The sequence below is a fragment of the Gopherus evgoodei genome, chromosome 2 (genome assembly GCF_007399415.2).
Source record: "Gopherus evgoodei ecotype Sinaloan lineage chromosome 2, rGopEvg1_v1.p, whole genome shotgun sequence".
Taxonomy (NCBI): Eukaryota; Metazoa; Chordata; order Testudines; family Testudinidae; genus Gopherus; species Gopherus evgoodei.
This window is the reverse complement of record NC_044323.1, coordinates 42103383-42118909: the sequence shown is the minus strand read 5'-3', so window position 1 is coordinate 42118909 and position 15527 is coordinate 42103383. Positions and strand designations below refer to the sequence as shown.

The 15527-nt window shown below is 40.8% G+C and overlaps 1 protein-coding gene across 1 annotated transcript in view; it reads right to left on the bottom strand.

Annotated features, from left to right (window-relative positions):
* The window catches only part of RUNDC3B (RUN domain containing 3B), a 187937-nt gene extending 172696 nt beyond the window's left edge, over nucleotides 1-15241 (bottom strand). Inside the window, 2 exon segments of the mRNA XM_030550481.1 lie at nucleotides 3648-3763; nucleotides 14878-15241. Of these exon segments, the coding sequence (XP_030406341.1) occupies nucleotides 3648-3763; nucleotides 14878-15137 (376 nt within the window). The 5' untranslated portion in view covers nucleotides 15138-15241.
* Between the last annotated feature and the right edge of the window lie 286 nt (nucleotides 15242-15527).

Sequence of the window (15527 nt, the reverse complement as noted above, 5' to 3'; positions counted from 1 at the left end):
CAGCTAAGAATGGTAGCCGAGACAAGTATCCACAATCCTTATACTGAGTTTTTTATGCAACAGGATCACCACAATCCTCGCACTGGAGTTACAACAGCAACAGTCTACAACCCCAATCTAGCATCCGAAGCTGAGCACCTCAGTCTCTGTCAAGTGTGTCTCTTAGAGCAGAGTCACTTCAATATTATCCCTTTACATTCCCAGAGGCACACCTCACTATCAGGACACTGATTACTAGCAAAAGAACGGACAACACACAAGGGTGTTTAATACAGTTAACTGGAGCTCGCAAACAGCATTAGTTGTGTCTGACGGCATTTAGGAGGCATGGGAGTAGATGGGTGGTATAGAGGGCCAGGTGGATCCAGATTGTGCAGGATGGCTCAGGAGCAAAAGGGAGCTGTGCCTTCATGTTCCATAGAACCACCAAGAATCCTCTGAGAATGGTTATCTTGATGTGCTTAAGAAAACAGATTGGTGGAAGCATGAACCTGCCCACTTATAAGACAACAGCTAATTTCCCTCTTACTTCAAATCAGAATAAAAATGATACCTTCAAAACTAAAAGTGCAATTAAACATTCTTTATCACTAGAACAGACATCTTCCTTTTTAGTGCAGAGCCACCCAATTATAAAAGACATGACTGACTGATGCACAGTGACAGCAAGACAACCTCACAGGAAAAAGGTGAATAAGCATCTTATTAACTTAGTACACTTACTAATTAGACAGACTATGAAATTCACTGGTTCAGAGTATTATCACTTCACCTGCATGTGCTGTATACATGTAGAATTTCTATCACTGTATCTTGAACACCTAGAAATCCAATTCTTATAGAGTTCACAATGTTAAAAAACTAGTAGAAAACCATTACTGAACAAGAACACAAATTTTGAAGTTGCAGTCACCAATAAAATATTTCAAAATATTAAGTAAATTCAAGTAATTGAAAATGTTATTTCACGACCATGATGTGGGCTTCTGGAAAAACTTCAGAGACAAGCCAGCCAGAGGCTCCAACTACTCTACCCAGAAACAGACAGACAGACAAAGCAAGGACTGCTGTACTGGAGGGTTTGTAATGGGACTGCTCAGTGCAACAAAAACACCACCACTCACAGGACTGCAGGCTGGGAACTTGCTGTTTTATTCAACAGCATCACAACCAAATGTTTGGGGGAGGGCATGAGAGGTACTCTCACTGAGAACACAGGAAGGAGGGAGGGGAGAGCATGGGTCCATCCCCTAATATTTTGAGTAATGCAGTTAACCCCACGATGACCCCTTTTACTGTAAAGAGCAGCAGGTAGAAGGGGGCTCCCCAGATAGGGCCACCCTCCTCACCTCTCAGGAATGACCAAGAACTGTTCACTTTTACACCTTCCAACTCTGTAAGCACTGTTGTTTTACATATCAAATATGCTCAGTTTATAAATCATTTAGAAAGAACTCAAACACCCAAAATGTATTGAAAAAGAACTTTAAAGAGTAGAATTGCACTTTCAGGCACATCATGACTCAGACCAACATTTTTTCTAATAATATTCATTGAAAAGCACTGTTTACACTTTGACAACATGAACAACTTAACCTGCACATAGCACAAACTAGTAGTTCTAATTCCTACTAGGAAGCAGTTTGTCTCAAGAAGTCACCATTGCACAGAGGCTTGACTAAGGTTGCCAATTTCTAATCACACAAAACCAAACATCCTTGCCCTGCCCCAACGCCCCACCCCGCCCTTCTCCAAGGCCCCACACCCGCTCAGTACATCTCTCCCCCCCTCCCCCCGTCGCGCTCTCTCTCTCTCTCTCACTCCCTTTCACTGGGTTGGGACAGAGGATTATGGTGCAGGAGGGGATGCAGAGTGTGGGCTCTGGGAGGGGGCTCAGGGTTGGGGCAGGGTGCTGGGGTGTGGGAGGAGATGCAGGCGCTGGACAGCACTTACCTCAGGCAGCTCATAAGCGGCGGTATGTCCCTGTGGCACGTCTCTACAGCCCCTAGGTGGAGGCGTGACAAGGCAGCTCTGAGCACTACCCTGTCCCACAGGAACTTCCCCTGCTGCAGGGCTGGCACTCAGGGCAAGGGGAATACGCAGAGCCCTCATGGCCACCCCTATGCCTAGAAATCAAACATGCCAGCCACTTCCAGGAGCGACCAGGCGTTCTGGTCGAAAACCAGATGTCTGGCAACCCTAAGCTCGACTCATGGTCATGATTCATTTTATGAGAACCAGATACCATCTCTTTACCTACAGAAAGATTCTACTGTCCTTCAGATAGCATAAACACTTACTTATCGTCATTTCCCTTCTGCAAAAATATGTCTCTTTTGTAGCAAGAAGACTCAATACTTCCACAGGTCCTTTAACATTTATTCAATACATCCTTGTTATAAACAACTGCAGGAGCGCTTACAGTGTCTATCTTCTTCTCCAAGGAGGGGTGGGGGAAGAAGAGAAGAGAGGTTTATGCCCCTTCCCTGGGAAGGGTGGTTGGTAGGAGAGCCCAGGCCCTCCGCCTCCACCAGATTCCAACCCAAGGCCCTACAAGAGGCAACAACTAACATTCTGGAGTACTTTGGGGCTGCCTTCCTGAGCCACTTCCTACCACTTTCTTCTCACAAGACCTCAAAGTATTTCCTTTGAAGTCCAATGGAAAATAACTGAATTTTCAGTGCATTTCAGCTCAGCTAGTAGCCTCATTTCTTGCACACTAGCCCGAGCTGCACACTGATCCAAGTTCCTGGGTTGCACCCCACTCAGAGTCTGTCACACTCTCCCTCTATCCAGGGTTTCATGCAAGCAACAGTCCCTGATGAACCCGATATATTCAGGCTCCTAGCACAGGACTCAGCCCTGAGCCCAAAAGAGAAAGTTTGCAGTACCCTCTCACCTGAATCTCCACCCTGAACCTTCTCCTGCTGCTTACTAGCCCTTCCCTTGCAATAAGGACTTATTTGTGCCCTTGCTCAGGAGTTCTCAGGATAGATCTGTTTTCCTATTCTGTCTGTCCCCCTTTTAAAACCTTCTCCTCCAGCTAGAGAAAACTGCAGGTGGAGAGAAGCAGAATCTCCTGGGCCCAGAACTGCTCCTCAAACCCTCCTGTCCCAGTGTGGGTTTATACACCCAATCACAATCACATGACCACTGCATGGAAGGCAAATAATGACACTTTGCACTATTCAATATCTATTTAGAACAGGATTTTCCACATGGAAATTGCAGCTCTGTAGGATAACTTTTGGGATGTTCATTAGGCATGAGACTAGCCAAGAACACACAAGACTTGGATTCTACTGATGGACACAAACATTCAAAACAAACTGAAAATCCTTCTGCCCACACACTTCACAAAAAGACTTCTAGTTTTAGTTCTCCTGATCTGGTTGCGTGTAGCAGCTGCCATATCTTCGGACACTTTGAAGACGGGTTCTAGAGCAAGTGACATGATGTAATTACTAGCAATCTGACACTGACAGAAGTGTAACTATACTTCAGTTTTACATGAGCAACATTCAGCTTAAAAACACTTGGTTTCCATTTAAACTTTGAGCATATATTCACTGAGCATAGTGCACACTCCATTGTTTTTGATAAACAAAGAAAGGTATAACAAATGAAAAACAGAATTATTAATGTACCTTTCAGACGATGACTTAAAATCTGTTCCAAAATGGCTGCAAAATTATTAAATTCAGGGGAAGAATCATCAATAGTCTCAAAACAGGAACGATCAATCAGAGTTTTCACAGAGAACCTAGAAGAGAAGAATGGGATATCAATTTTATAGATAGTTTTGCTTCTTTACACCAGATAGCACAATTTTTTTTTTAAATAAAATACAAACTGGAAATGATCAAGATGTTCAAGTTATAAAATGTATGGTTCTCGTTTACCTAAATTATAACAAGAGGTAATGTAGAAAATATTGTAAGTCATCACTAGTCTTACACTTAGAGCTTTCATAGATTCACAGATTCCAAGACCAGAAGGGACCAGTGTGAGTAATTAGTCTGACCTCTTGTATAAACACAGGACATAGAACTTGCCCAAAATAATCCCAGAACAAATCTTGAGGGGAAAAAAAAATCCAATTATGATTTAAAAGTTGTCAGTAAGAAAGAATCCACAATAACCCCTGGTAAATTATCCCAGTGGTTAATTATCCTCATTGTTAAATTGAAAATGGAAATAAGGTATACATTTATGTCTAGATTCAACATCCAAGTCCAGTGGATCATGTTATGTATTTCTTTGCTAGACTGAAGAATCTATTATTACATATTCATTTCCCCATGTAGATACCTATACATTGTAATCAAGTTGCCCATTAACTTCCTCTTTGTTAAGATAAATAGATTGAGTTCTGAGTCTATTTCTAATCCTTTAAACACTCCACAATTCAAGAATGATGTTGATAAATTGGAGACACCAGAGCTGGACACCGTATTCCAGCAGCAATCACGTAAGTGCCAAATGCAGAGGTAGAATAACATCTCTACTCCTGCTCGAGATTCTCCCATTTACGCATCCAATCTCATTAGCTTTTTTGGCCGTAGCATCATACTGAGAACTCAGCTGATTATCTACCATATCCTCCAAATCTTTTTCAGATTAACGGCCTCCCAAGATAGAGACCCCATGAGGTAAGCATGGCCTACATTCTTTGTTCATAGATGCATAAAATTTACTAGGGCTGTCAAACAATTAAAAAAATAATTGTGATTAATCGCACTGTTAAACTATAATAGAATATCATTTATTTAAATATTTTGGATGTTTTCTATGTTTTCAAATATATTGATTTCAAGTACAACACAAAATACAAAGTGTACAGTGTTCACTTCCTATTTATTTTTTATTACAAGCATTTGCACTGTAAAATAGTATTTTTCAATTCACCTAATACAAATGCTGTAGTGCAATCTCTTTATTGTGAAAGTTGAACTTACAAACGTAGAATTTTGTACAAAAAACCCTGCATTCAAACTAAGACAATGTAAACTTTTAGAGCCTGCAAGTCCTACTTCTTGTTCAGCCAAGTGCTAAGACAAATAAGTTTGTTTATATTTGCAGGAGATAATGCTGCCTGCTTCCTGTTTACGATGTCACCTGAAAATGAGAACAGGCATTCTCATGGCACTGTTGTAGCCGGAGTTGCAAGATATGTACGTGCCAGATGTGCTAAAGATTCATATGTCCCTTGACACTTCAACCACCCACCATTCCAGAGGATGGTGTCCATGCCGATGGGTTCTGCTCGATAACAATCCGAAGTAGTGTGGACAGATGTATGTTCATTTTCATTATTTGAGTCAGATGCCACCAGCAGAAGGTTGATTTTCTTTTTGGTGGTTCGGGATCTGTAGTTTCCGCATTGGAGTGTTGCCCTTCTAAGACTTCTGAAAGCATGCTCCACACCTTCTCCCTCTCAGATTTTGGAAGGCACTTCAGATTCTTAAAGGTTGGGTGGAGTGCTGTACCTATCTTTAGAAACCTCACATTGGTACCTTCTCTGCATTTTGTCAAATCTGCAGTGAAAATGTTCTTAAAATGAACAACATATGCTGGGTCATCATCCGAGACTGCTATAACATGAAATATATGGCAGAATGTGGGTAAAACAGAGCAGGGGACATTGAACTTCTTGGGGAGAATTGTGTCACAAATGTAATTAATGCATTATTTAACAAGCGTCATCAGCATGGAAGCATATCCTCTGGAACGGTGGCTGATGCATCAAAGGGCATACGAATATTTAGCATATTTGGCACATAAGTACCTACTTTGCAACACCAGCTACAAAAGAGCCATGCAAATGACTGTTCTCATTTTTAGTGACATTATAAATAAGAAAAAAGGGAAACATTATCTTCTGAAAATGTAAGCAAACGTATTTGTCTTAGTGCTTGGCTGAACAAGCAGTAGGACTTGTAGGATCTAAAAGTTTATATTGTTTTGTTTTGTTTTTTTGAGTGCAGTTATGTAACAAAAAATAAAAATCTACATTTGTAAGCTTCACTTTCACAAAGTTTACATTACAGTACTTGTACAAGATGAACTGAAAAATATCTTATTTTTACAGTGCAAATATTTGTAATCAAAAATATACACTTTGATTTCAATTACAACACAGAATACAATATATGAAAATGTAGAAAAACATCCAAAATATTAAATTTCAATTGGTATTCTACTGTTTAACAGTACGATTAAACTACAATTAATCACAATTTTTTTACTTAATCATGTGAGTTAATTGCAATTGATAGCCCTAACATTTACATTTAACCATATTAAAATGCATGCTATTTGCTTGCGCCCAGTTTACCAAGTAATCCAGAGCGCTCTGAATCAATGACTTGTCCTCTTTATTCACCACTCCTCCAATTTCTGTGTCATCTTCAAACTTTATCAACAATGATTTAAAGTTTTTTTTCTAGATCATGGATAAAAATGTTAAATAGTTTAGGGCAAAGAACTGATTACTCATGGACTCCACTGGAAAAGACACCCACTTGATCACGATTCCCTATTTACGATTACATTTTGAGACCTATCAGTTAGCCAATTTTTAATCCATTTGATGTGTGTCACGTTAAAAAAAAACAAAAAAAACCACTAGAACAATATACACTTCTACCCCAATATAACGCAAATTTGGATATAACGTGGTAAAGCAGTGCTCTGGGGGCAGGGCAGAACTGTGCACTCCAGCAGATCAAAGCAAGTTCAATATAACACAGTTTCACCTATAACATGATAAGATTTTTTTGGCTCCCAAAGACAGCGTAATATCAGGGTAGAGGTATAATTATCAAAGTGTCATATGGTACCAAGTCAGGCACCTAATAGAAGTCTGTTACATCAACACTATTACATTTATCACTCAAACTTGATACTATTATACGTTTGACAGGATCTATTTTCAATAAACCCATGTCAATTTGCATTAATTACATTACCCTCCTTTAAATCTTTATTGAGTCCCACATCAGATGTTCTATTATCTTGCCCGGCATTGATGTCAGGCTGACAGGCCTATAATTACCTGGGTAATCCTGTTTACCCTTTTTAAAAACCGGCACAACATTAGCTTTTCTCCAGTCTCCAGGAACTTCCCCAGTGCACCAAAACTTACTGAAAAATCAACATTAATGGTCTAGTGAGCTCCTCAGCCAGCTCTTTTAAAACTCATGGATACAAATTATCTGGACCTGCTGCTTTAAAAATGTCTAACTTTAGTAGCTTCTGTTTAACATCCAAACATACTAGTGGAAGGAAAAAATGTTATCAACCCCATATGATGAGACTGTATCATCTGTTTTTTCCCCAGAGATAGGACATGAATGTTTATTGAGCACTTCTGCCTTTTCATTGATAACTCTACCATTTCCATCTAGTAATGGACCAATACTATTGTCAGGATTCCTTTTGTTCCTATAATATTAAAAAAAACCCCAACAACAAAAAAAACCCACACCTTCTTATTGTCCTTAACACTGCTGGCCATAGATTTTACATTGGGTCCCTTTTCTTTCCTTATCAGTTTTCTACAATTCCTAACTTCTGAGTTATATTCATTACTTTCAACTTCCCCTTCCTTCTCCCCCATTTGTTTTTAATGTTATTTATTTATTATAGCTATGTTCACTTCCCCTCCAAACCAGGTCAGTTATTAAACCAGCACAACCTTCTCCATAGATTGTGGCTTTTTGGCCATCTAATAAGGTGTTCTTAAAATGATTACCAATTATAATTCACATTTTTATGATTAAGTTCTTCCTCCCAGCTGATTTGGCTTAACTGCTTTCTGCTTTGTGAAACTGGTCCTAATACAGCACTAAGTACATTACTGATCTGGACTTGATTGTGCTTGCACATTATAAATGTGATGAAGTCATGACCACTTGTACCTAAGCAACCTTTAATTTTTTGCTCTGTGATCAGTTTCTCTTTATCTGGTTAAGAAAGGGTCTAGAAGAATTCCCTCTTGTTGGCTGCAACACTTTTTGAGTTATGAAATTGTCATCTCTAATGTTTAGAAATTCCAAGGATGTTTAAGTACTTGCAACAAGAGACTTCCATCATGTGTCACTCAAACTGAAGTCCCCCATAATCATGCAGCTCCTTCCCCTACATAGTATAGTCAATCACTTAAGCTGGAGTCATCTTGTTCCCTAGTGTGATTTGGTGGTGTGTAACACCACAGCTTGTGCTATGTTTGCCAGAACATTGATCTGGAATATCGAGTCGGTTTTCCTAATTTTGCTGAAGGACTTTTTGGGAGTCTCAAACACACTAATGGTGAATTCTTACAGATCAGTTGAAAGGGCAGGGATGTTGAATATTTAACAGAGACATCCATTCTCCAGCCTGTTCTGCTTAGGAAAAAAAAAAAGACTGTACTGTGCCTAGCACAATAGAGCCAACAACATTTGTTGGGGACTACAGACACCACCAGAACACAAGCAATTACAATATTAATTTACAAAACCAAAAAGAAAAATTATGAATTATAAATTTTACACTGCCCCAAAGCAATTAAAAAAAATCCTCCATTAAGTAAAACATCTGGCCCTGGTAATTTCTCTCTTTAATTTTTTTATAGTCCTCTCAGATGTTCTCCAAATAATTGGAGAAACATTTCAGCAATATTGAGGATAGTAAAAGTAGGCAGGTGAAAAGTGTCTTGTGTACATCCATCTCAATGCTTGATTTCAGCCTAGAGCATTGTTGTTCAGAATCTCAAGCCTTTCCCCCACCCTGAACAAGTCTCTCACATCTCCATCCTCATCCCTGGCACCCCCAGTACACTAGGGTTTGTGAAGGGATTCTCAGAAGTCAGACCAGGTTCCTCCTCAGTTCCCTTGCTGGGAGAAAATTCCCTGTCTCATCAGAAGTTTCTAGAGCGGTTTTATGCCACCTCAATTCCTTAACTCACCCTACAGGGATCATGGTGGGGGTGAGAATCTGATAATCTAACTCCAATTTAGTCTATATCCATCCATGAGATCTGCTTTAGACTCAGTATTCTCCAAAAGAGGACTTTATAGTTTGAGAATTTTCTTAGGCAAATTGCTGAACTTGAAATAAACTGAGTTTTCAGAAGACAGTATACTGACCCTCCTTCAAGGGCAACCAAAGGATCCTCGTTGCTGAAACTACATTTCTGCTAGAAAAAAAAAAAAAGGAAGAGATACCTACTTCAAATTCATCCTTTCACCTTATATTCCATTGGATTTCCTCACCAAGACATCAGAGTCATCTTGCTCATGTGATCAGCCTAACTGAGCAGTGGATCAGCTCCCACAATAATGTGTGTGCGCATGCATGTGCCACACCTGCCACTGGATTTCCTGAGCAACACAGACAGTCCATGCCACCAGACTAATTGCGCCAGATCACCATCAATAGCTAGAATCTGCAGGAAAGCTAAGCCTGAATTTCTCTTCTCCGGGTTCCTCTGTGCATGCCACAGTGGTCTAAGCCAGATTACCACTTTATTGGGCCTGCAGCAATTTTCACAGTGCAATGCACATGAGAGTATTCTTAGTAGTTTATACCACTAGCCAGCCAACAGACAATTCAAATGGCTGTAAGCTCACAGAAAAAGGTCAGTATTAAGGAAAAAAGTATTCCAAACATGGCATAGCTATACCACCACTGCAACAGTCCCTAACTGCACACAATGTCCTTTAAGCAAGAGAAGGTTCCCAAACACCAGTGCTTCTGTACAGCTCTTCCAGCATCCTATGATTTCAACCTTTGAGGACATGATTCTCTTCCTTCAGGGTAGTCATGGACTGGGCCAGCAATAAATAGCTGTAGATGTGGTTGCATTTTCCAACCTGCAGAAGACCTTCCGAGTCCTTATTAAGATGTTTAAGTCAGATGGAGACCTGGAAGATCATCATCATCTTTTCCATGCAACCTCTTTTATCCTTGCAACAGGATGAGAAGGAATTTCTCCCAAATTTCTTAAGTCAACTGCAACAGGGCTCAGGAACCTCATTTGGGATATATCCAAGCCAAGAGGCTTAAAGTTAGAATCTTCTCTTGTTGAGGCATTATGAAGTTTAGAGATTATTTTAAAAACATGGAAGGAAGCTGCTAGACATATTTCTAATTGTGATGTTTTTGCTGCTACACTATTATTCTTCACTATCACCTTTCAAAAGGCCAGAAAAAAAAAAACAAGAAAAAAAAAGTTGGGTGAACTAGTACATATATACTGTGGACATTTTCCTCTGTTCTTAAGTGATCTGAAGCCATATTAAACACTGCCAAGTTCCCATTATATCAGTATTTTGACTTTATACAAACAGGTGACAAGTTGAGATTCCATAAGCCATGAAATTTGATTTACCATAAAGATAATTCAGGGTTGATGTTACCAAGTTTCAATATTTCTGATGAACATAGTACAAATGGGAATAGAGTAGTGTCCTGGCTACTAACAGCAAACTGAGGAAGTCCCGCATCAAAGCTACTTATCTCAGGCTGAGATAAGCACAGATGGCTTAATTTTTCATGCCTATACTGGATAAACAAGGTTTGAATTATGATCCTCACTTCAAGGCTTCTGAGTATCTGTGGGGTCCAGCTTTGTGAGGCCGCTCTGAGCCAAGATCAAAAGTTCAATGCCTTGACTATCAGGATTGAAACAGCTAGAATTGATGGTACCTAGCAAGGAGGCATGACAAACTGATTATTCTATTTGACATATGCAGTGTTGTTGTAGCCATGCCAATCCCAGGGTATTAGACAGACAAAGTGGAGGACCAATTTCCGTTGGTGAGAGAGAGAGAGAAGACTTGGAGCTACAAAGCTCTTTTCCAGTCTCATTACCTCAGCCTCTTGTGTCTCTATTCTATTTAATAATAGAACAGATCTCACCTTGGAAACACAAGCATCATGGAGCAGTACTTGCCACTGTCACTTGCCTTACATGCAACAGCATTAATTTGGTCTGTGAAGCAGCATTGTTACATCAACTCCTGTACATGGAGTTTCAGCTTTGTGACGTAATTCTGCTCAAGAGTCACCAGTCTTGAGCTCTAAAGCATCAAAGCTACTTGCACCAATGTGTGGAAATGCAACAGTATCTCGAAATAACATTTTCACAAGAAATTGGAATCATGCACCTTATTGCTTATAGTTGAAGCTCTACACCAATGCCACGTACCTTGAATTCCATGGTCTTGAAGTATCCTTGAATGAAAGGTGGTTCTGTATTGATATGTGGACTTTGGATTCAAGGATGGTTCATTGCTGATGTTCTTGTCTGCACTGAAACCTCTCTCTACCGAGCAGAGATATAAGGCTGCACTTTGGATGCCAGCTAGGCATCTGCTTTAAGACAAATATCTTCAAAGCACTCTAAGCATCTCACTGTAATATACTTAGAATCCTCAGCCAATACTATTTCAGGGGTTCAGTGCACCTTGTGTCAAAGAGTTGATCAACTTTGGCACATGGCTTTCACATTCAAAAGAGGAACCTATACAGATATCCCAAACCTTGATGCTTCTCTTTGTGTAACCTCTAACAAGAAGTGTATGGACACACTATGTATACTGGATCAAACATCTACACTGAGGCAGATACCTTTAGAACAATCCAAGCAAGCAAATGGGAGTCTAATTTTTGAAGACCATCTCCAGAGAGTTTGAGTATTGTGTCCATGATAGGGAGAGAGACCCCAATATAATCCTGTAAGACTCTTCACCATTGAATATCGTTTCTGTTTTATCTTCCCTTTATAGATTTCAGATAAGAACACAAGACAATCTCCACTTTATCGGGGAAAGTTTATAACTTTTTCAATGAACTTGATGCTTACAGCTGGGCATCAAGGCTGTGAATTCTCAACACACACTGAGACAATATTACCTGCAAAGCACTGAGGCTATTAACAGATCTCCAAATTTTAAAAACACACTTAAAATTATATGATGGTTTTTAATATTTAAGTTGTCTCCCCGCAACCTTTTCAATTTATTTGAAACAAACTGTCCCTTGCAAAACTTTAAATGTTCAGAACTATACATACATACCACTACAAGTAGTGGGGCCTAACTTTTACAGAAGGAGGCCAGAGAAACCTAGACACTCCTCTGCCTGAAAATTCTCAGACCAACCTTATGGACCCTATTGTGATCATGGTAGAGATGTTTGGGGAAGGAATTGTTTTCATGGGCCTATGCAAAAATGAGAGGGTCAAGAGTTATTTTCTTATATGAAAATAAGGTAACTATTATCTTATCTGACTGAGAGCCTACATGTGTCAGAATAAATAATATCTACAATATTAAAATCAGATTTTAGAAGTCTCTAAATGACCATGTAATCCCTCTATATTCTGTGTCATTTAGTCAATGAAGAACAAGCACAGAAAAATTGGCAGTAAGAAGGGGCAAGTAAAAAGACAAATAATGCAGATGACACTTTAAAAAGACCTGCTGAGGAAACACTAAAGATTTTGCGGAATGATAATTTGAAGAAATCTTCTCTGGTAATCATAAGAGAAGGCTGCAGATGACAATGCAGAAGAATTTCTTCCTTGCAGGTTCTGAGCTTTCCACATTTGATTCAACCATCTCAGGGTACACTAGTGGAACCATTTATACCAACAGTATTTCTGATTGTCTCAAATATATTACAGTCAGCTGTCTGATTTGCTGCTTTGTAGTTTTTTAGTGTATGCCTACTGAAGGATACGCTACAATATCAGAAACGCTTAATAATTGCAGATGGGTTTTGATTATTTCCATAAAACTACTCCTTGCCTTTTTCTTTTAAAAAGCTCAAAAACTATAGAAACAATCAAGAACATATACCAGCTTTAAAAGTGAACACACTCCTCTCTCCCAAGATGTAAAGCTTGTGGAAAATGTTAATTTTTAGGCTTGGTGAGAAAGATAGCAGAATGTTATTCTAGCTGTAAACATTTTGTTATTTTACAGAGCGACTATAGGAAGGTAGGAATCACTCATACACTGCTGTTGCTGACAATTTATATTGCCTCAGTTTTCAAAGATTTATTTGCCTATATTAGTCACTTTTGACTGTCTCAGCACTGATATATTAAATATCAGAGCTAAAAATGACAACCAACCATTCTCCAGTGGAGAGTATGAAATTTTCCATCGCAATAGGAGAGATAAGGTCTAAGCCATCACTTTCCACAGAATGTAAGCTTTGTTGTTGTTGTTAAGTTTTTCTACCATTTATGGTTGCAGTAGTAACCAGTGAACTTCGATCCTAAGTCTATGAGGAGGCAAGCAATGTCAGCACCTCTGCTGCTTTCCCAACAGCCAAGTGGAATTGACAATACCGGAGAATTTCATTTCTGCCACTTGAAACCAGATGAGCAACCACAGAACTGACTAGTTTCTTACCTACTTTATTCAGTTATTGTCACTTGTCAATCCCTGTGTGAAAGCTTCAATTTGTAAAGAAGTTATAATATAGATGGAGAACTTTATATATTATAGCGATACTACAGTTAAATATCTGTTCAGTATTTTTAAAGTAATATACTTATTTTCAATGAGTTAAAGTCATTACAGGGCATTTTAGTCAATATTCAAATTAATCAATCAATTTGATGTCTCTACGTTATATTGATAGGGCTAGGAATTGTACTTTTAATCAAGGTTTTCCATGATTTAATATGTAATAATTTACATGTGGAAAAAATAAGCTACTCATTTACAAAACTATGACAGCACTAAAAGAGCTGTTGAAGTGTCTGAAATGACACATATTTTTGGGGTCACACAGAATCATGTCAAGTCTATGCTTTCACAGAAGAATTTAAAAATATTAAAAACACATATTAATGGTAGATGTTGGCATTAAAACATAAATCCAGACTCAAACACTATCTTTAATGCACCCATTCCTGTGATTATCTATTGCAATTATCTTTAAAAAGTAGGTAAAATATATTTGTACTACATGTACAACATGGTAAATAAGAGAGCTTCAATCTGCACGTTAAGTTTTATAGATGCAGTGGGTATAAAAATTAGAACTCTTAGTTAAAGGTATTATTTTGCAAGGAGAAATTCAGCTGTATCTCACAACATACAAGATACCACATGAGGAAAGCCTAAATGAAAACAAGACTTGAATTAAACATCCTCAAGATGTTAAAATCCATCTTGGTTCTCGCTTCAACTGTTAGGAACCTACATAGAGATTTCACTGTACAATGTGAATATTTATTAGTTCTAACAAGTACATTTTGGCAAAAAACAAATGTCTTGTTTCAAGCTACCCGTATGAACTAGTCCCAATATTTTGTTTGAATAGCGTTACTCTTACAGTCGGGTAAATACACACACTGCCTTGTAAAAGTGAAGAAGAATAAATCCAGCAAGCAATTTATGCCGGGTCCTTGGATTGCTGCTAAACAGCCATTTTTAAAGGCGCTGAGTCAGGAGGGAGACTCCCTCCCATCCTTCGTTTTTAGTTAATCCTACTGCAGCCCCAAAGCCAGGCAACCCCCCACCCCCACCCCAAGACGCACCGAGGGCAGGGGCACAGCCTGCCACGCTGCCAGGGGCCATCAAAGCCCTGGGTCAGGCCACGCGCGTTACACAGGCTCTAAGCCCTGCGGACACGCTGCCCAGGGCGACGGGGACCAGCCCAGAGCCAGCTGCGCGGCGAGGGGCTGGGATGCAGAGGGCGGAGCGGGGCATTCACCTGCACGAGGCGGGGCGCGGGGGTGGGAAGCGATTGCAGCCGCACAGACGGAGGCGGGCACAGCCCGGCGCTGGGGAAGGAGGGGAACTCGCCTCCCCACAGGGCGGGCACGAGACGGAGGCAGAGCGGGGAGGAGCCGCGGGGCTGGGGAGTCACCTGCAGACAGTGATCAGGTTCCTCCTTTCCACAGCCGCGTTACGGGACTGGACGCTCTTCCTACGGGCCGAGACTTTCAGCCCCCCAAGGCTGAGGGAAGCCATCGCCGCGGGAGGCAGGTGGAGCCGCAGGGGCTGGCACGGAGCCTTTGTTCCCAGTCTCCTGCTCTCTGGGCTGCCGCTGCCGCCACAGAGGAGGACGAGGCCCCCGTGTCTCCCTCGCCTGGTACCGGTGCCTGAGCGGCAGGTGCTGCTGTGCATCCGGCCGGGGGAGGGATGATTCCCCCGCCCTCAGCAACCGGAGCAACCGCGGCGCTTTGGAGTCGCAGGGGCCAGGACCGCAGAGCACTGGCTCCGCCAGCCAATCAAAAGGCAGGAGGGGGCGGGGCACAGGGTGGCAGATGCTTCAAAGCGGCGCGTGCTGTCAAGTACGCGAAGATGCGGCGTGGGGAATTCGGCGAGGAGGCGGAGCCGGAGCCGGGACACCGCGGGGGCGGGGCGTCAGTAGGAGGTTGGTGCGGGCCAAGAAGGAGGGATGCTTGCTGAGAGCAGGGAGAGGCTGGGGGTAGCCAATGGGGGGAGGGAGCTGTAGGGCAAACACCCCCACACACATCCCAGCTGTGAAATATGAAATTCGTCACTGGCTCTCAG